General features: G+C 38.0%; 1 protein-coding gene across 3 annotated transcripts; it reads left to right on the top strand.

Moving 5' to 3' along the window:
- Window positions 1–4,398: 4,398 nt before the first annotated feature.
- LOC135262341 (complement factor B-like) lies at window positions 4,399–17,726 on the top strand. Of its 3 annotated transcripts, none has more exons than XM_064349347.1 (19): window positions 4,399–4,530; window positions 5,020–5,149; window positions 7,841–8,047; window positions 9,007–9,192; window positions 9,389–9,562; window positions 9,870–9,950; window positions 10,035–10,174; window positions 11,050–11,185; window positions 11,567–11,698; window positions 12,095–12,184; window positions 12,659–12,796; window positions 13,067–13,173; window positions 13,522–13,660; window positions 13,883–14,021; window positions 14,184–14,260; window positions 14,596–14,690; window positions 15,029–15,152; window positions 15,907–15,956; window positions 16,574–17,726. In XM_064349347.1, exons 2-19 carry the CDS (start codon window positions 5,086–5,088, stop codon window positions 16,745–16,747), a joined length of 2,253 nt encoding a protein of 750 aa, XP_064205417.1. In that variant the 5' UTR covers window positions 4,399–4,530; window positions 5,020–5,085; the 3' UTR covers window positions 16,748–17,726. The 3 variants fall into 3 exon arrangements, with proteins under 3 accessions (XP_064205417.1, XP_064205416.1, XP_064205418.1); XM_064349346.1 differs by having other exon boundaries at window positions 4,425–4,582; XM_064349348.1 differs by lacking the exons at window positions 4,399–4,530; window positions 5,020–5,149 and having other exon boundaries at window positions 8,030–8,148.
- The last annotated feature ends 3,898 nt before the right edge of the window (window positions 17,727–21,624 follow it).

Consider the following 21,624-nt stretch of genomic DNA (forward strand, 5'->3'; position numbering starts at 1 on the left):
CATTTGTCGACTTGTGGACATTTTTAAAGGTCATTTCCTGCTGAAATGATTGCAATGACCAGACTCTCATTCCTTATGAAAATATACTTCTGTACCCTATGACCTCACTTTACACAAGCTCACATATGCTGCCTCTCCTCAGTTGCCCTCAATTATGTCATTATAAATTGATCAGTCCTGCAATTATTAGTTCTCCCCATTGGTTGAAATTAGCTTCAGCCAATAACAGCTTTGATTCCAAAAATCCTCACACCTCCCATCTTATGTAGGTTATAGTGAAATTACTCATTCAGCCTATGTTTTTGAAATCCTTTAGTATAATATCCCGTTTAAATACACAATACAATTGCATATGATAGAAGTAAAAAACATATGATTTACAATTACGCCACGTTACAGTCATTTGTGGGAACAACCTGCTTACATTCACCCCTGGGAATCATTTTCCAGCCCGTTTTATTACATACATCATTTACTGAACCCCCACCAGAGATCATTTCTGTTTCAAATTTTTCCCGAGAGGCTTCAAGTCAATTTGTGATGTTATATACACGGTTATACAGTACTTTCCTTCAAAATATGCACTTTGTGTAGCCATGGCATTTGGATGATCAAATACGAATTAAACAGCAGTTGTTTCATTAAAATGTTTCATTTGAATTTAATTAAATATAATTAAATTAGGAATGATTAGTCATAAACTCTCCTCCTTGTTTTGTGTCAAATGGACCCATTTCTGTTTCAAATGTACCTGAAACACTGGATAATGTCTGTTGTCCCCCACCAGAGATCATTTCTGTTTCAAATTTTCAGCGAAACAAAATGGATGGATAGATAGCACTCAGAGTATGTGTAAATATAGCTTTATTTTAAAGCTCTGATTATTGATTAAGCTATTTAGGGAAATAGTGTTTGCATATGTGAAGAGTGTGGTCAGTTGATTAATGAAGCTTAGCATTTTGGATCGCAGCATTTTACTTGTGAACAAAGGAGATTGTGTATGAAGATTACCATATGTTCATTGATATTGGGCATTGTGTTCTGCAAATGGGTACTTTATTATTACATTTCAAAACTACATATTGCATAACAATTTAAAAATAAAAATTTGTTTTTATTTCACAGGGTCTTCAATCCAGATAGATTGCTTTACTTATATTGTTAATTTGATGCTTTGCTTTCAGCAGGCCTAATATACAAATCAGACCAAACATTTTATTTAAATCATACTTTTGTGAAGCATAACATACTGATTAATTAGCAAGCTAACTTTGGCAAGTAGTATCTATTGATTGACTAGCAACTAGGGCAAATCTGTTATAATTATCATGGAGCAGTTCTTCATTTTAGAAAACAAAAAAACAAATTACACACCACATTACTGATGCCTTGTGCTCACTGTTTAAAAAAGGATGTCTAGACTAGAGAAATCTCTCCAGCTTTTAAGGTGGGAATGAAAGCTAGAATTTCTAACTCTGAGTTAGGGCACACACACACAGCATCATTTCCCAAAAGTCCAAGTAATACCTTATCTAATGTTGACAGAAAACTAGGCAGGAGAACACACTGATACACAAATATACAGAGAGAGAGAGAGAGAGAGAGAAAAAAGAGTTACACACATGAGTGCACACACATGAATACATACACATAAAGTGGTACATATGGACATGCACATTCTGGGATAAACACAAATTTATTGCATTATAATAATGCATAATAATGCACATACAGAAAACATCTAAATTCCCAAAATGTTGGTATCTTATCTGTTGTTGACAGTGTACTCGGAAACGGGAATTGACGGGTCTGATTGACGGGAATTGATCTAAACAAAGGTCAAGAAAAGGTTCATTGATTGTGACTGTGCAGAAAGGTTCTATCCAGTCATGAGATGTTGCTCAAAAAGGTTTTACTAGATTATGTATTTTTACTAACATTTCTTAACTTTTTAGCTTGGAGCTTTTGCTCAATTGGTTACTAATCAGTTGGCTAAGAGGCTAGCAACATATGATTCTAACTAGCAGTCACTGGTGTAGCTGTATGGGAAACAGTGCTGTGAATTTAATGTGAGTAATTTATAATTCATGTTTTTGTTAAAAAGTTTAATGTTGGCCAGAAATACTTCAGTTCAATATAACCTACTGATCCAAAGCACATAAGGGCATGCTCATCATTAAAATGCTCATATTTCACATTGAGACAAAATTTATTGTCAATAAAATGTAATATTAACACTCTCTAGAAATCATTCTCTGCTCGTGACATACCATGACCCAACCGGACCTTCTCAAATTGGCTTACAATCTATCTGAAATGCCAATATGCTTCATAATTTACATAGCCTGGCCTAGAATTTTTACAATTTTCCAATCAGCATCAATATAAAATCCAAAGATGTCAACAATAACAAATAATTTTTTTACTCGCTTTAACACAATTATTGAAACATTCAAATTTTCTAAATGTCATTCCATTTCTTCTGTGATTTTTCAGGCGCAATAAACTGCAAATGTTTACACATTTTACAAGACAATGAAAAGGCTAAAACCCCCTCCACTAGGCTAAAAAAATCAGTCATGTAAGTCACAGAAAACTCAATCATATATCACAGTAGAAATATCCAAATCGGTTATAGAAAGCTGATCCTTTCCTTTTTTGTATTTGCACACTGGAACAGGTATCAAATATGGACACAATGATCAAAAGTTGAACCTCATACACACTTACTTACTTACTCACTCATACAAACTTCCACTGTTCCAGCAAAACTAAAAGCACATAATTATTTTGTTTAACATTCTGCAAACATCTCCTTCATTTAGCTTTAATTTGCATAATAAAACCTTTTGCAATGACAAGGAAAGCACATGAGAATATAAATCTACAATTTCCAACTTATTCATTCACCTCACCTATGAAAAACTGGATCGATCTTATCTTATCTTATCTTTTGGAAATTTAGAAAGCACCAAAGGGATTCAAGATTAACGATGCTGGACAACAAAAATAGTTTTTTTTAGCACACCTTTGGAGGGTGCATGATCGCAATCCACACCAGGGTCTGACCCTTTTTCTAATAATAACATCATTTAAACCTACACCCGGAGCCGACCAGAGGTGGATGGGTTCCCCCCTTCAATCTGATTCCTACCAAGGTTTCTTCCCAACTGTTCCCAGGGAGGCACCATGCCCAACACACGTCCCCCATGGTTTAACCAGTGAAAGCTTTGCTTGCAATGTTGACGTAAACCTGTGGCCTCACAGGAATGAAAGGCAAGATGCATGCTAGTTTAAAAAAAAAATCTAAATTACATTTACATTAGTTCTTCTCTTTCCTGTGAATCTTTCCCTTTATTAGCACTTCATCAATTAACTACTCTATTTCTCGTCTGCTCTTAGGACACAAAATAACAAATATGCAAACATACTCCACACCCCTAGGGGGCATACCTGGCTCCTCCTCCACACTCCCAGTCCCAATAACATTCCAGGACAGGAAGTTATGGTTTAATAGGTCAGTCTTAATTTATGCTATGCAAAACATCAAACATTACCAAACCACAAAAAGCAAACATAAACAGAGAGAAAACAATATAACTTATGGTGTATGTTCCCAAACACACCCAAAAATAAAAGCAACAAAACGTCTAATGCAGGGGTGGCCAACCCAGGTCCTGGAGAGCTGCAGAGTTTGCTGCTTTTTGTTTTTACTCAGCACTTAATTGATCAGTTAAAGTAGTCGATTACACAGTTAACTCAACCCTGGTTTCTTCAGTCTAAGTGGTTGCTGTATTTAAGGTGAAATCAAAAACCAGCAGACCCTGCGGGTCCTCAGGACGAGGGTTGGCCACCCCTGGTCTAGTGCATGGTGAGATGCCAGACCTGCTCAAGATCATGCCACAGCCTCATTGAAATGACCTAAGAGGGTGATATGCCTGTGATTTGTTTGATTGATTTGAATTTTGAATGGTAACCCAGCTGTAGGGAATGGTTAAACTAAATTAGACACCCTGTTATAGAAAGTGGTTACCATTTCAATTAAACATAAAATATCTTACTTAATATTATGAACTTTTCAACTATTGTGTCAGAAAATAACAAAACAACATGAGCCACCTCTTCCGTGAAAGTTGAGTAATATGGACCAGTTCGGTTTTATGGAGAAGACAACTTCCGTAGTTCCTCATTTTTCTTCCGCAGCCTTTTCTGGAACTTCTTCTTTTGTGCACTAGTCTGAACACATTTCTGAAAGATCAGCTCAAGTCAAATCAAGCAATGACCTGCTTATGCCCTGTCTTCATCTGAACAAATATGTTGCTGAAATATTTGCAGGCAAGTCATTTCAAGTAATGACTTTTTTACTGGTATTGGGGGAGGGATCTTAAAAAAATAAAAAAAACCCTGTTGGGAAATACTCATCTTGCTCAACCCTGCCACTATACAAATGTTTAGTAAGGCTGTGAGAGATAAGTTGGTGGATCTGTGAATATTCCAGCATCACCACAGCAGCACCCACAACACTTCCAGGTACAATCAAATGACCCGATCCACAGTTCAGTTGTGAAGCGTTACTTGACAGGTAATTCTTTTCTACTTAAAGCATAACTGCAAGGGTCATTTATGCTCTTACCAGCTATGCCTCACTATAATGCAGCTACAACTGTCTGTTCTATAAAATGATGAAGATGGCACTTTAACATAGCTCACTGCCATTTTGTAAATAGATTGCTAACATACAATCAAGAAGTTTATAGGTGTAGTCGTGCAATAAGTCTGTCATTTAGTAACAGTAGCATAGCCTTCTCATTGGTATGTCAAGCAATTTTGACTGAAATGACTGTGTTTTGTACTGTGCTACATGGATTACATGTAATAACTATTTTCATTTAGCTCTATATTTTTGAACTGGCAAGTTTGGCTTGCAGTTAAACATTGACTGATGGAGTTTTTTTTTGACCTTTGCTCTGTTACTCCTGTTATCTTTGTGTAAATATAAATGTCAATTTCTCTCCGCAGGTCACAATCCCTCATTTATACTACAGGGCTCATCCTGAAAAACACACATACACACACACACACAAAATGGGACTCACAGCATGGGGAAGTCTTGTAATGGTGGTGGCTGTCTTCTCTCCTCTCTGTGCTGGTAAGTGCATCTATACCACCGCTGGATTTTCATAGGCCTGTGTAACACTAGTGACATTTTCTTAAAAGTTGAGATCAAATTTCAGAGCAAACTCCTGACTGTAAATTAGATAAAAAGGCCTTCTGCTGGAGTTTGGAGCTTCGGGTCTCTCCGGGGAACCGGAACTACTAAAGTACTGTTGAAAAATGCTGAAAAGGCTGCAATACTGAACCTCATCCTGAGAGGCTTCAAGTCAATTTGTGATGTTATATACACGGTTATACAGTACTTTCCTTCAAAATATGCACTCTGTGTAGCCATGGCATTTGGATGATCAAATACAAATTAAACAGCAGTTGTTTCATTAAAATGTTTCATTTTAATTAAATAAAATATAATTAAATTAGGAATGATTAGTCATGAACTCTCCTCCTTGTTTTGTGTCAAATGGACCCATTTCAGTTTCAAATGTACCTGAAACACTGGATAATGTCTGTTGTCCCCCACCAGAGATCATTTCTGTTTCAAATTTTCAGCGAAACAAAGTGGATGGATAGATAGCACTCAGAGTATGTGTAAATATAGCTTTATTTTAAAGCTCTGATTATTGATTAAGCTATTTAGGGAAATAGTGTTTGCATATGTGAGGAGTGTGGTCAGTTGATTAATGAAGCTTAGTATTTTGGATGGCAGCATTTTACTTGTGAACAAAGGAGATTGTGTATGAAGATTACCATATGTTCATTGATATTGGGCATTGTGTTCTGCAAATGGGTACTTTATTATTACATTTCAAAACTACATATTGCATAACAATTTAAAAATAAAAATTAGTTTTTATTTCACAGGGTCTTCAATCCAGATAGATTGTTTTACTTATATTGTTAATTTGATGCTTTGCTTTCAGCAGGCCTAATATACAAATCAGACCAAACATTTTATTTAAATCATACTTTTGTAAAGCATGACATACTGCTAGTCAATTAGCTAGCTAACTTTGGCATGTAGTATCTATTGATTGACTAGCAACTAGGGCAAATCTGTTATAATTATCATGGAGCAGTTCTTCATTTTAGAAAACAAAGAAACAAATTACACACCACATTACTGATGCATTGTGCTCACTGCTTAAAAAAGGATGTATAGACTAGACAAATCTCCCCAGCTTTTAAGGTGGGAATGAAAGCTAGAATTTCTAACTCTGAATTAGGGCACACACACACACACACAGCATCATTTCCCAAAAGTCCAAGTAATCCCTTATCTACTGTTGACAGAAAACTAGGCTGATACACAAATATACAGAGAGAGAGAGAATGACAGAGAGAGAGAGAGAGAGAAAAAAGAGTTACACACATATGAGTGCACACACATGAATACGTACACATAAAGTGGTACATATGGACATGCACATTCTGGGATAAACACACATTTATTGCATTACTGAATAATAATGCACATACAGAAAATATCTAAATTCCCAAAATGTTGGTATCTTATCTTTTGTTGACAGTGTACTCAGAAACGACGGGTACTCAGAAATTGACGGGTAATGTTGGCCAAGGTCTACAAAGTATGAAAATCCTGCATGCAAGTGTGTGTGAGTGTATAGAAAAGTGGGAAAATCTAATGCAAGATCAAAGAAATTTAACAGATGATCTAAACAAAGGTCAAGAAAAGGTTCATTGATTGTGACTGTGCAGAAAGGTTCTATCCAGTCATGAGATGTTGCTCAAAAAGGTTTTACTAGATTATATATTTTTAATGATTTCTAACATTTCTTAACTTTTTAGCTTGGAGCTTTTGCTCAGTTGGTTACTAATCAGTTGGCTAAGAGGCTAGCAACATATGATTCTAACTAGCAATCACTCAGTCTCAGTAAAATTTAATGTATTTTACTCCTTTAGGGTCATGAATTTATGTGAAGCATTTTCCACCACAGCTGTGGGCAATGTCTGTACACACTGTATACAAAGATGATATGGGAAAATTTGGGTCAACGGCATTTTATGGCCTGATTCATTAAATGCAAAAAATGCCTTTGATTACTGAAAATGATTACTTCAAGGTGGTTGAGCAGTGTAATCAAAATCTCTGTAACTGAAAGAAAATGTGTTCAACAAACATTTTTCACTGTGTTATGATTATTTGACTGCGTTGAATAGATTTACATTGTACAGATCAATTTGACCTGTAACCTAATGGATGTATGTATTTTTCAACGTAATACTTGGATCTTAACCTTTATTTTTATACACAATTTCAGGATAAACATTTTTGGGCATACAAACATTGAAAAGCGCAGCAAGATATATGATTAGGAAGGCCTTGGGTAGGACATGGCTCTGAAAACAGAGAGGTTCTGTCTTTCCATCAGCTTTTCCCATAATTTTTTCCACATTCGCTGACATGTTGCACTGAAATAGGTCTGGTGACACAGTTAGCAATGCCCTCTGCCTACCCTCTTCCTCCATGATTGCCCATCCCTGCTAATCACCTGTCAACAGTTAGCACTTAAACTTCGCCACACTACACCTTAAAATCACGTATAATGTTTAATCGCTACATTCTCTATTAAAATAGTCTAGTATGTCGTATTTTTCTCGAAGAGTTATGAATGAGCACATTTCAAACTGGTACTACTGCGAAGTCTCGTGCCACGCGGCAACAACTTGACCAAGTGTTTCGTCTTTTTCTCTGTCTCATTCACAGGCGTTCCTGTTGACGCAAACTGCAGCGCGGAGGGTTTGTCCATCGCAGGTGGTAATTACACGCTCTCAGATGGCTTGAATGAGGGAAGCGTGCTGATCTACACCTGTTCGGAAGGTTATTACCCCTTCCCCGCCATGACCCGGCGCTGTCACAGGAGGGGAAGGTGGAATCCTGCGCCCAATATTAGACAGCCTGAGGAATGCAAGCGTGAGTGGCGCCCATGCACACTTTAGGACACATAAACGCATGTATTTGATTCCTAGCTAACTTACCAGTTCATCACGCGCCTGCTCCGCGACAAGCTGCAGGTAAATATGGACACAGCAAATAGTAACTGTAAGGATTGTTGCAATATTGCAGTGCACGTGGGCTGCAGAAACAAAACCCATTTCTTGCACGTTTCTTCATTTTTGGGAAAAGAAAAAAATGATATCTTTCCTGCATCCAGGAAATGCTTCGGCATTTTTAACTTAGTTTGCTTTTCCGCACAAAACAGTGGCAAGAACATCATTTACACATTACATGTAGGAAGGATTTCACTGGGCTTTGCATTTTTGTTACTGACACCCAATTAGCCCACTGAAACCTGGTGTTTAGCCAAGGGGGAAAGCAAGCCAATTTCATCACAGGCTTTCATGCATATTTATTTATTTATTTATTTATTTATTTATTTATTTATTTATTTATTTATTATTTAGCAAGAATCGTTTTAAAGGATTTCTAACCTGTTTGTGTATGCTAAAAAGTATTAAAACAACACATCAGCGAAGAATTCAGATTTCAGTTTCCTTGGCTTCTAAGACCGTAGTCTGAATCAAATGATTAAATGACAATTTTCTTATTTACATACTTATTGTTAATTGTGACTGGAAAATCCTCCATAGATTCCAGAATTAATTTTTCATTAAAATTGAATTCCATCTGTCCAGAGTCAATAGAATATCTAGAATGTACATTGGTCAGGATTGTAGTCAATTTAAACCCGCAGCAAGGCAAACTTTAAGTCATAATGTTCACTTAAAGCAAGTTTTTTATATGAAAATAAAAATGTCAAAGTATCTATCTGAAGAGAGTTGTTTAAATCAAGGAATTCTGTCTTTAATATTTTTATTTCATAAAAATGTTCTCACCCCATCTCTCTCTCTCTCTCTCTCTCTCTCTCTCAGGAGTCACATGTCCAGACCCCTCGGTTTTTGAAAATGGGGAAGTCCTGCCAAATCAAATGATATACTACGTCACCAACCAGACCACCTATAAATGTCTCGATGGCTACAAGCAGTGGGGATCTACAACCCGTGTGTGCCAAATAAACGGCAAGTGGAATGGATCCACACCCATCTGTGACAGAGGCTGTGAGTAAGCTTTTAATACAGCATTTACCTCTCTTGTTATGGTGTCTCACTAAGGGGTGCATTCAGTCTGGCTAGCTACAATGGTGCTTTGAGCAAAGAGAACTCCTTTTTCTTTTCTAAAAATTGCTGTTCCTCCGTCTCCCCATACCACCCCCACCCGACCCCTACCCCTGCCTGTCCCTCATCACGCACGCAGCCGGTCACTGTCCTGACCCCGGTGTCCCACCGGGTGCCCGGAGAACAGGGGTTCATTTTGGAATTGATGACAAGGTGACCTATCGCTGTGACCAGGGTCTGACTCTGGTGGGCTCCAAGGAGCGTGTGTGCCAGGAGAGCGGGGAGTGGACTGGGGTTGCGCCGGCCTGCTACGGTAAGACTCGGAGACCACAGCACTACACCCCAGCATGCCAGCTTCCCTCCCACCTGGCTGCCTTGCTTTAGAGTCGATAAATATGATACACACTCATTAAAAATGAGATTTTTTTAGCCTTTTGTAATATACATGTATCTTGTTAACTTTGGGGTGTGCACCCTCTTCTTTGACTCACTGAATTATCATGGGAGGCCTGGGACAGTATTATGATCTCAGCAAATGGATGTACCAGACTACCGAGCAACTTTGAGGGGTAGAAGGTCTTTTGACCATTCGCTTTATTTCTCTGTGTTCCTGTTTGCAGCTAAATTTACGTACGACACTCTGGAGGAGGTCACGGCATCCTTTGCCGCCTCTCTCAGAAACAGTCTGACGTCAGAGGACGGTGAGTGCCTGTTAACGCGACAAAAAGAACTTGTGTTGTCAGTCGAGGTTTGCCAGTAGTGAGTAACCATATTAAATCTTCCAGATGACTCCCAGCATGGGAAGAAAATTCGACTGAACAAAGCGGGGAACCTCCATATCTACATTGCTCTGGACTACTCTGACAGCATTAAGCCGGAGGACTTTGAATGGTCCAAAAAATGCGCGAAGAAGCTTATAGAAAGGGTATGACAAATATGCTTCTTATCCTGAGAACCCAGCTATGAGAACACATTTCTCTACTTTGTCAGTCTGCGCATTTGAAACAATTTCAGTGACCTTGTTTATAAAATATTAATTTTTCATTCTATTATGTTATTAATTTTTGCGAAAGATGCCCATATCCACAGTGAATTGTATCCCCTCTTTTTTCAGCACAGCCCATTCACATAAATATCTGAGAGTCATTCAGGCACATTTACCTGGTTACTTGGCCGTCCTTTGATTTGAACATGAATCCAAAGATTACTGCTATTTCACAAAGAAGATACAGTATTGTATGAGCTAATACGCCATGTTTCGCAAGCAGATGCAAGCTCAAAGAAGCTCTTATAAAATGTTAGATTTCCCATGTCACTTAATATGGAGAAATTAGGAATTTTGGTAGATATGATCAGCGTATAGCTCTAGTATTATATTATGTTGTGCTATATTGACCCGCACTCAACACCAACAATCACAACATGATGTTATGACAGCAGACCCATTAAAATGACCTAAATACCACCACAAAAACGATGAACTACAACAACCAAAAAATAAAAAAATAAAAAAACAGAAAAAAATACAGATAATGAAAAATTCTTGTTTGCACCATTGTGTCCCAATAAAGTCATCGTATGTGTTATGACCCCATGTCTGTACTGGATGTAATTATCCAGAAAAACGACGAAAAGCATATACACATTTTGCTTTGCTGGCTTTCATATCTGAGAGAAATGTGTAGGGGGCAGCACCTGTTCCTCTGTTGATGTGATCAAATGCTATTACAGATGCCAAGGCACACTGATATTATAATGTGCTTACGTACCTTCTTTCCCCTCTGATCTCTGTCTGTATAGATTGATTTTTTTGATGTCACCCCCAAGTATGAAATCCTGGCCTTTGCCGCAGAGGCGAAAGAGATTATAAACATAGCTCAACCTAATTATGAAGAAATCGACATTCTGACCGAACTGACCGAATTTAAGTACGAAGGTAAGATGAAGTGTTGCGTTAAGTGTGATATTTTTATTTGCTAATTTTGTACAACTGAGAACTTCAAGTAGTGGATGTCTGATTATTGGTATAACACTGTATTGCATGCAGTTATTGTTTCATATAAAGCATAATTTTGTGGAAAAATATGTCCAAGTTGTAAAACTAGAAAAATTTTGGCAAGACCAATCTTTTTCCTCTGCAATGATAAACATTGTCCTGAACATCTGAGATGCTGTAATTATCGGGTTATTTGGTTCTCTGGTTATTTGTGCAAATAGTCAGAGGATGTGAACTGAATCGCCGTATGGCCACCCAGAAGACTCAGAGCCAGATTTGAGTGTGCTGATCTGTGTTTTGACCCTCGTGTCTGTGAATCAGGTAAAGAAGACAAATCAGGGACCAGCATTGCTGGAGCGTTTGCGTTTATCTATGAGAAGATGAGTTTCATGCAGGCCCAAAATAGAGACGAATTCAAGGACATCCAGCACGTCATCATAATGTTCACGGATGGTACAGTATATCTGAGGATCTCCAGCATATCAATGTGATTTTCACTGACGGTGCAGTAGAGGAAAAACCTGAATTTTCATGACAGCGATCACTAAATGGTTAAATTATCCTTGCACTTGCACCAAGACAGCATCAAGTCATATCACAATGACTTTATTGACTCTTTGAAAGTGGCAGTAACTTCCATTGATAACTTTACATCTGAATTCATTCAATTAATTTGAATTTACAAATTCTGATATTATGAATTTATATTTCTGAGTAAAATGTTTTTTCTTTCTTTTCTTTTTTTTTTTTTTTACTTCTTTTGTGATTGTGTTGCAATCAAAGGTTAATTAAAAAAAATAATAATAATTTTAGCATTCCTTGACCAGAATGTTGATTGTCTTTTTGCAGGAATTGCCAATATGGGTGGGAGTGCAGAGCCCAAAGTAACAAAAATCAAGTCCTTGGTGAATGTTGCAGAAAATCGAGAGGACTTTCTGGGTTAGCACAGCAATACTCACTATTCTTCAGTAGCCTTCTTGGTAACATGCTTCAGTATGGGGCTGCATCTCCTGTATATTGTGACAGAATCCCATCACTTTCCTTGATCGAAACTGTATTCAGTTGCAAAAACTTCTCTCCATCTCTCCATCACCTTGATCTCAAGTTGTACTGTTAAATGAATATATTAATTTTAAAAACACACACGCACTCTTTCTCTCTCTCTCTCTCTCTCTCACACATACACACACACACACACACACACACATTTATATTCATTTATATTTATATTTTTGTTAGAATCATAATTATTTATGCTATATCAGTTATATGTTCTTTATGTCTGTCTAACTGCAGTCGAAAACTTGCAACAATATATGAGTACGGCATAGGTACATACACCGTGTGTTTCCCACCACAGAGTGATGTGGCCTTCTCTCAGGTTGTTTTTCCCTACTTTCCCTTTGTCCTCAGATATTTATGTGTTTGCTATTGGCACTGATGTTAACGAGGCAGAGATCGACAAGCTTGTGTCAAAGAAGGCCCCTGAAACACATTTCTTTAGAATGAAGGACAAAGAATCAATGGAGGAGATGCTTGATAAAATGATCGGTAAGACAGGAGCAAAAGATGTAAGAACAAAAGTATTTGATCACAAGAATGTTCCTATTCTAGGAGTGGCAGTGTGACCTCGCTGTACTGTGTGTGTCTATGTTATAATGTCTTGACTGTGCACTGATGCTGTGTTGTAATGTCCCCATTGTGCTGTGTTGCAAGGTCCCCACTGTGCAGTGTTACTGTTCTGTAATGTCCCCACTGTGCTGTGTGTATGCTGCCATTATTCGCTCACCTTTGTGCTGATTATTCTCTCGTTGTGTGCAGATGAAAGTGAGAGTGTGGGCATTTGTGGAGTGTACAGGGATTATGACCAGGGCACTCCGATTACCAAGCGCTGGAGACACCCCTGGTTCGCAAAGATAGAAGTCACGGTGAGTATTTCAGGCTTATACATGATTCAGATCTGAGCTGTTTCATCAAGTTCTGTTACAGCTGTACAGCTCACATACAGCTATGAGCAATGTGCTGGCAAATGTAAAAGAAAAACAAATTGACGAAAGCATATATTGTTTTATCCACTCAGGTATATACCGGTTTAGCCCACAGCATTTCAGTGCCAACCAACTATTATTATATGTACATATTGCAAATGTTATTCTATTATAAAAAGTTTTGTTGTAACATGAATGCATTATTATTGTCAATTAATTATATTGGTATAGACTGGTCAGTGAAATTGGTGAAGTGATTGACTTTTTTCATGGACTTGCGGTACTCAGCGAGAAGATAAATCAGGGACCTGCCAGGGATCTCTGGTTAGTCCTCGGTTTGTCCTGACAGCTGCCCACTGCTTCAGATTTGAGGACAAATTTGAATTGGTCAAGGTCAAAATTGAAGATGGCAATGCAGGGAGCTCAGGTACAAGTTCCAAATGTATACACAAAACTTTTAAACCATGACATACCATATGAGCAACTGATTACTTATTACATTATCAATATCCTGTCCTTTCACATAAGGCTGTGCTGTGAGGCACCTACGATTTCATTTTATAGCTGGAACAAACAAGGCCATGCATGCATGACAACAGCTGAGTCTCTGTGGGCCTGCTTTATCCTCTGTAATTTTCTCTACTTTCAGTCAAGGACATAGAAAGGTTCATACTTCACCCAGATTACAACAGCATGGCGAAGAAGGATCAAGGAATAAAGGAGTTTTATGACTATGATGTCGCTCTCATCGAGCTGAAGGAAGACGTGGACATATCAGTGCGAGCCAGGTGAAAAAGCAGGACTGCTGGCCTCAGTGCTGACTGCTATGGCAGCAGGTGTCACAGAAATGTAAAATTGCAACAGGGGAAGGACTGCGTTACAGGGAAAGGACTGTGGGTTATGTGGAAGTCAGTGCCTATGTTAATTTCTGTTTGTCCTTTCTTATTTAGGCCAATGTGTATTCCCTGTACAGAGGAAACTAATCGTGCCCTGAAGCTAAATGATAAGGCAACATGTAAACAACATGGTGAGGACGCAATATACCTGGCTGTACCAGGGGCGGGTCAATTCCAATTTAAATTAGAATTCATAGGAATGTTTCTATTCTAATCTAATTTACCTTGGATTGGAATTCTAACATGATATCCTAAAATAATCGGAATTAAAAATGATATATTTTATGTTGAAATTGAATTAGATTAATTGACCCCAACACACACACACACACACACACACACACACTCACCCACACCCAGCACACACACACACACAGCACACACACATGCACACGCACACATGCATGGCTACATTTAGAAATACAGACACACAGCTACAAATTGTGTCACGTTCTTGTCTGTGCAGAGGACGAGCTGTTGAAGAAGGATATTGAACCAGCCCAATTCATGGATTCTGATGTATTAGTACGGAAAAATGTCACCATCAAGCTTGGAAAGAACGTTAGTACTCATGCTTGTATACTCTGATGTGTGTGTGTGCTTGCATGTATTTTATTAAAGTAATTTAGCAATGACTCTAAATGAAGAATTAATATTTTTGGTTTGAGTGTGATTGCTGTTATGTGTATGGAGTTCTGGTACCGACATGGAGTTCACTTGCTAAAGGACAGCCCATTGCCTATAAATGGAGAAAGAGCTACTTGAGAATGTCAGTGCTTGGCAAGTACAAATTAGTAGGCATCGATGACAAAGTATCATGTTGGGAATGTGTTCTTCCCTGTAGCCGCTCATCAACTTGCTGACATGTTGCCTACCTGTACCCTTCTCTACCACTACAGAGGCACAATTGTATTAAAGATATTAAGGAGGTCGTGAATGTGGATGACCCCACGAAAATGGTTACTGAAAACTTCTTGTGTACGGGGGGGATCGAAGGTACAACAGATCATGTCGCCTGCAAAGGTAAGCTACTCGGTGGTCACTGGAGTAGTGATGAATGGTTGCCTGGCATTGTGTGTAGAACAGAATGAGGTACAGCCTTTTTTCATAATTGTTCAGAAAGATTTTCTCTGTTGTTCGATAAGGATGGTGGATGGTTAGGTTGACTACAGGTAGCACTCACCAAGCGTGTCCATTAAAACATGAGGATCAGGAAGATACAATGTTCTTTAGTACAGATACAGTAAATAGTGTATGTGTGCAAGTGTGTGTGTGTGTGTGTGTGTGTATGTAGTCAGTAAATAGAGAAACAGAAACAAGTAATACAAATGTGGCATTCAAAATACAATATTCTCTGATTAACTACAAATGTAGAGAAATAAGGTGGGATATGTGTAGAGTATGCCCCCAAAGAGTGCCCTGACTTTTTGAAGGGGTATATTGTAATGTACCATCCGACTGGTCACTCCGTCATTTACCAGGCCCTGCCCATGTTGTTTGTGTTCTAGGCTCAGTTTATGGAGTACTGTCAGTAACCACAATTTTAATGGATAGCAATGTCTGACAGCAACAGTAAATGTGCTCCCTGTAGCGTGACCTCATACAGCATCCAGTTATGTGTGTTGTCACAAAACGGGCTTGAAATTAGAAAATATGGTAGGTTTTGTGTGTGCGTGTGTGCGTGTGTGCGCGCCCATGCTTCTGTGTGTGTGCGTGTGCATGTGTGGTTGTGTCAAGATCTAAACGTGAACCCATGCCTGTCTATGTTTGCTTACAGGTGACTCTGGTGGAGCTCTATTTCTGCAGCGACGGAGACGACTCATCCAAGTAAGTGTGACAGTGACTGTAAAAGAGCTTTTCCGCTCTGTAAATATATTTTAAACTTTGTGGGCACTGTTCCTCTTTTTGTTTTTCATCTCCACCAAAGAGCGCCTCCCAGCCAACAAAAGATATTTCTGCTGTGTATCCAAGTAGCGCTTCTCTCTCCACTTTCTTATTCATAAGCTTTTCCACTCTATTTTAAAAATGTACAGGTGCACCCTTATAAAATGAATAATTATGTACAGTAGGCTTTCCCCATCCAGAGTGGTTTCCCAAAAGTACAATCAGATGTTATCTGTTGTATTACTGCTATGACCCTCTATTTTTTAAAATAATTGTTATCTTGCAATAAGTAGCCGAAGATTTAGGAGTTACACTTAGTAATCCAAATCTACAAATTATTGAGTGTTCCAGTTATGGCATTTTGGGTTTTAAATCAAAAAAGGGTACAAATTGAAGTGTGATAATTTGACTTATATTTATCTTATCTCTGGGGAAACCTGGATGCTTCACATGTGATATTTCAGCATTTTAGCTGTGTGAGGAAATGACAATGGTAATGGAAGGTAATACATTAATAGATTTCTGATTTAATTCCGTATTTGCAACTCTTTCCTTGTTAGGTTGGAGTAGTCAGCTTCGGGGTCAAGAATTTGTGTTCAAACGGTGATAACCTTCCGAATTCAGAAGCCAAGTCGAGAGATTTCCATATCAATCTCTTTAAAGTTCTACCCTTCCTCAAGATGTACCTGGCTGATGGATCCCAATCCTATGCTCCCATTAAGTTTATTGCCTGAGAGGTTTTAAAATCTGATAAGTACACTGTAAAATGTCCAGTGGTAATTCAACTCGAGAGAACACACAAGTTCAACAAAATGCACTCTGTAACACTGAACATTTTACTGCATATTTGCCTGTTGAGTAAATATGAAATAATGATTCTGTATATTCCAGCTGCAACAAATAACATTTGGTAGGTGTTCAAACTAAATAACTCTCATGAGAAAGCTTTGACCACTGTTTTTCTATGTTTCAGATTAAATTTGCTCCCTCTGTCCAACAATATGGTTTCACTGTATTTTAAATGTATTGCCTAAAAGCAATGCCCTCAAAATAACAGATAACTGAGATGACCTGCAGGCATATTGTAGAAAGAAAGAACGACAACAGCAGAACCGTTGTCATTCAAACTGTAAACGTGCTGTATATTTTTCAAATCAAGATAGATTTATTTTGTCCCCATAATAGGTCTTTTAATGTGTTGACAGGAACATTAAAAAAAACTAAAAATTAACATACATACAAATGCTCAGAAAAGGTATTTGTCACATTGAAGCTCTTTGCTGCATCCCCCAAGGACACAGCAACAAAAAGTCTGTACAGTATGTAACTGTGCATGGCCACTGCATGCAAGAACATTTCAAAAGCTAACAGAAAGCGTGTTGTCTGACAATACTAGATAAGACCTTCAGAATTGTAGAAAATCATTTGCTATGGTAATGTACATTTTTCTCTGAGAGATGTACTGTAGCTGTGCATGGCCCAAATACTCACGGACACAGAAGAGAAGTACAGGAAACACCCACGCCACTGGTTTTAGTTATTACATTTTTCTCTGTTTTTTGCGTTCATGCATAGAGTCATGTTCTCTGAGCCATAATGAGAATTATAGGGTTACAAGTTACATTTTTGCCAAAAATCAGTTCTATACAAATAAATGCTGTATTTATCATTCTTTTGCATTTGTGTGGTGTGAATAAATCTAAAAAGTTCAAATCTTGTGTGCAATTCTGGTTTTTAGAAAGTTCTAAATTATGATAAAACCAATAAACCAATAAGAACTTTAAAGCTCAATAGCTCAGAAGTGTAGAAATGGCAGATAAAACCCTTTATCAGGTCTCGATATATTGTATATATTTTATTTTGACAGCTTTATGATTATAATTAGTCAGACCAATGTTCAAAAATTACTCAAGGGAGTAAGACTGTCCTTACTCTGGTCTTCTGGAGGCATTGATATTTCAGATGGGTGAAGAAACAGCCTATTAAACAGATTGTTGCATCGCCTGTGTTGATTCGATGTAAGTGTGACAGAGGTATAGTTCTGCAAGTCAAGGCCGGTTACAGTATCTTTCATTGTTCTTTAGGCTTTAGGCTTTTGACCAAGGCTATTTAGATAGCTCGCTAAATGTGACCTACTGTACACGCACGCTTAGTGCTACTGTACCCTCTGATCACATGTAAACACACAGAATTCTGATACATCTTCACACAGCCACCCAATAAATCCTTTCACTAATTTTGTGTTTCTTCCTTCTTTATTTTCTTGCAATTCCATCATCACAAATTCTCCAGCCCCACTGTGATTTATTCTTCACTTGGCAATTTACCTACATCAGCCAAAAGCACTTCTTCAAAATAAGCAATGGCAAGATTATATTATTATTTTAGACATATAAATTGGATAAGTAGTGCTTTTCGGTCAATAGAATTATCCTTAACCTAAAAATGTAAGGCAGTTAAATCCATTTCTTTGGCGTTTCATGGTTTCGTGCCTTTCGGTCTTCTGTTGTTTCCGTAGGAGGAGTAAACAAACCTGTCATGACATCTTGCGCTGCTGCGGCTGCTATAGACGGTTTCATCAGTGGCACGCGCGTTGCCAAGGTTATGCGCTTGGCCCTAAATTAACTTCCGGTCTGTGTTTGTTTATTATTGGGTTTGTGTTTACTGGCTAATATGGCACCGATTACAAATGGAGTGAAAGTTAAACTGATGAACAGACTGATGTTGGGCTCAGGTTGTTGTGCTGTGGGGTGCAACCTGACCTCAGGAACAAACTATATTTCGAAAATTAGTAAAAATACATAATTTAACTTTGTAACCTCACTAGGAAATTGTGAAACGAATTGATGAATCCCTGCGATTATCATAGCTGGTGCTTGCCCGTTGTTACTTCGTATTTTTGAGAAATAACTGGACATCGTTACCTATTAAAATGTAAGTCCTGTAAAAATACACATAATAAACTGTATTTTAAAAAATCAACTTCATACATACACATTTAGTAATACTAATACAGCCTTATTTACTATATCAACTTAAGACAATGAATTATGTCATCGCGACCCATTAAAGTCAATGGCGCAGACTTTGCTTCATAATTTCAAACTGCTTTCCTAACGGCTATTTTGCGTCCTGCGACTTAGGTTACAACAGTGAATATGTACGGATTCCTAGACGTGCTGATGAGAGACCACCCTTTCTCATATTAACCTCCAATATGCAAGACAGGATACTAGCAAATTTATGTCAAGTTCCATTCATTTATATGGGGTGGTCGATACACGTCCCCTTAGCAACCAAATGCTAGCGCTGGACCACGTCTGACTTATTTGCTGGCACACAAAAAAACGTGAAAGTACTGAAAAAATAGCCACAGGAGGATAACAAGGATATTTTTCCTACATAACTAGGTACAGGTTGTTACCGATATTTCGCCTATTTCATATATAGTTGCGAATCAGTTTACGCTTTCCTGTCTGTCGAACGAAGGTGGTCGAATAGGTGCTCTCACTCTAGCACTTTGTTTCAGGTAACAAACTCATAATAAGCGATAACTAAGCTGACCAGTAACACGCCTGAAATAGTTATGAATTAGCTAACTAAATGTATTGTAGCTTAATTAATTCATTCTAGTTAGCTAGCCAACTGGCTAGCTAGCTAAACGTAGCTAACATTTTATAAATTATGCACAGTAACGTTAGCTCAATGCTAGTAGTTCATACGCTTTAGCTACGTTTTTTACTAACGTTATGATACCTGTTTCCAATGACTTGACAGCGTTACATTGCCTGATCATTTTTGTTGTGGTAACCTAGCAAGATGACCCAAACTATAGACGGTTTCATCAGTGGCACGCGCGTTGCCAAGGTTGTGCGCTTGGCCCTAAGTTAACTTCCGGTCTGTGTTTGTTTATTATTGGATTTGTGTTTACTGGCTAATATGGCACCGATTACAAATGGAGTGAAAGTTAAACTGATGAACAGACTGATGTTGGGCTCAGGTTGTTGTGCTGTGGGGTGCAACCTGACCTCAGGAACAAACTATATTTCGAAAATTAGTAAAAATACATAATTTAACTTTGTAACCTCACTAGGAAATTGTGAAACGAATTGATGAATCCCTGCGATTATCATAGCTGGTGCTTGCCCGTTGTTACTTCGTATTTTTGAGAAATAACTGGACATTGTTACCTATTAAAATGTAAGTCCTGTAAAAATACACATAATAAACTGTATTTTAAAAAATCAACTTCATACATACACATTTAGTAATACTAATACAGCCTTATTTACTATATCAACTTAAGACAATGAATTATGTCATCGCGACCCATTAAAGTCAATGGCGCAGACTTTGCTTCATAATTTCAAACTGCTTTCCTAACGGCTATTTTGCGTCCTGCGACTTAGGTTACAACAGTGAATATGTACGGATTCCTAGACGTGCTGATGAGAGACCACCCTTTCTCATATTAACCTCCAATATGCAAGACAGGATACTAGCAAATTTCCATTCATTTATATGGGGTGGTCGATACACGTCCCTTAGCAACCAAATGCTAGCGCTGGACCACGTCTGACTTATTTGCTGGCACACAAAAAAACGTGAAAGTACTGAAAAAGTAACCACAGGAGGATAACAAGGATATTTTTCCTACATAACTAGGTACAGGTTGTTACCGATATTTCGCCTATTTCATATATAGTTGCGAATCAGTTTACGCTTTCCTGTCTGTCGAACGAAGGTGGTCGAATAGGTGCTCTCACTCTAGCACTTTGTTTCAGGTAACAAACTCATAATAAGCGATAACTAAGCTGACCAGTAACACGCCTGAAATAGTTATGAATTAGCTAACTAAATTGATTGTAGCTTAATTAATTCATTCTAGTTAGCTAGCCAACTAGCTAGCTAGCTAAACCTAGCTACCATTTTATAAATTATGCACAGTAACGTTAGCTCAATGCTAGTAGTTCATACGCTTTAGCTACGTTTTTTACTAACGTTATGATACCTGTTTCCAATGACTTGACAGCGTTACATTGCCTGATCATTTTTGTTGTGGTAACCTAGCAAGATGACCCAAACTATAAGAGCCACGATGTTTTCCCATAAAACATCTAGGTTAAATAAATAACCTACAGTAATTGCATTGGCTACACATGCTGCCCACTAGCCCCAGTTTGTGCTTCTAATCATCGTTTTTAAGCAACATCATAGAAAGAGTGCACTTTTTACAGGAATGAATGTGCATGTAACCCAGAACAGTTATGGATTATGTAAGGAATGTATGATGCTCAGCAAGGTGCAATACTGTGAACAGTTATCTGTCACTTGATTTTCTGGTAATGTAACATTATCGCATCTCAGTTTGGCCAAGTAACGGTTCTTTTCTTCGACTGGTAACCCCAAATAATACGGGCTAGACATAGTTTTAACTAGCTAGCTAACGTAATTTACTTGTTATTTACTTTGCTTGTTATCAGAAATAGTCTAGAGGGACTCTGTTGTTATTGATTGTTTGCGGAAGTCTGCCGGAAGTCAAGTTAGGGCCAGAACAACGCACATGCGCAGTAACGTTTGTTTATGTTGTTACCGTTGAAACCGTCTATAG

Source organism: Anguilla rostrata, chromosome 9, assembly GCF_018555375.3.
Source record: "Anguilla rostrata isolate EN2019 chromosome 9, ASM1855537v3, whole genome shotgun sequence".
NCBI lineage: Eukaryota > Metazoa > Chordata > Actinopteri > Anguilliformes > Anguillidae > Anguilla > Anguilla rostrata.

What these genes read in the sequence shown, in the direction of transcription:
- LOC135262341 (XM_064349347.1), top strand. Translation starts at nt 5,086, where the DNA reads ATGGGACTCACAGCATGGGGAAGTCTTGTAATGGTGGTGGCTGTCTTC. An exon ending in GGTTGCGCCGGCCTGCTACG is followed by an intron (nt 9,563 to 9,869) that starts GTAAGACTCGGA and finishes TCCTGTTTGCAG; the next exon opens with CTAAATTTACGTACGACACT. An exon ending in TCGCAAAGATAGAAGTCACG is followed by an intron (nt 13,174 to 13,521) that starts GTGAGTATTTCA and finishes TGCGGTACTCAG; the next exon opens with CGAGAAGATAAATCAGGGAC.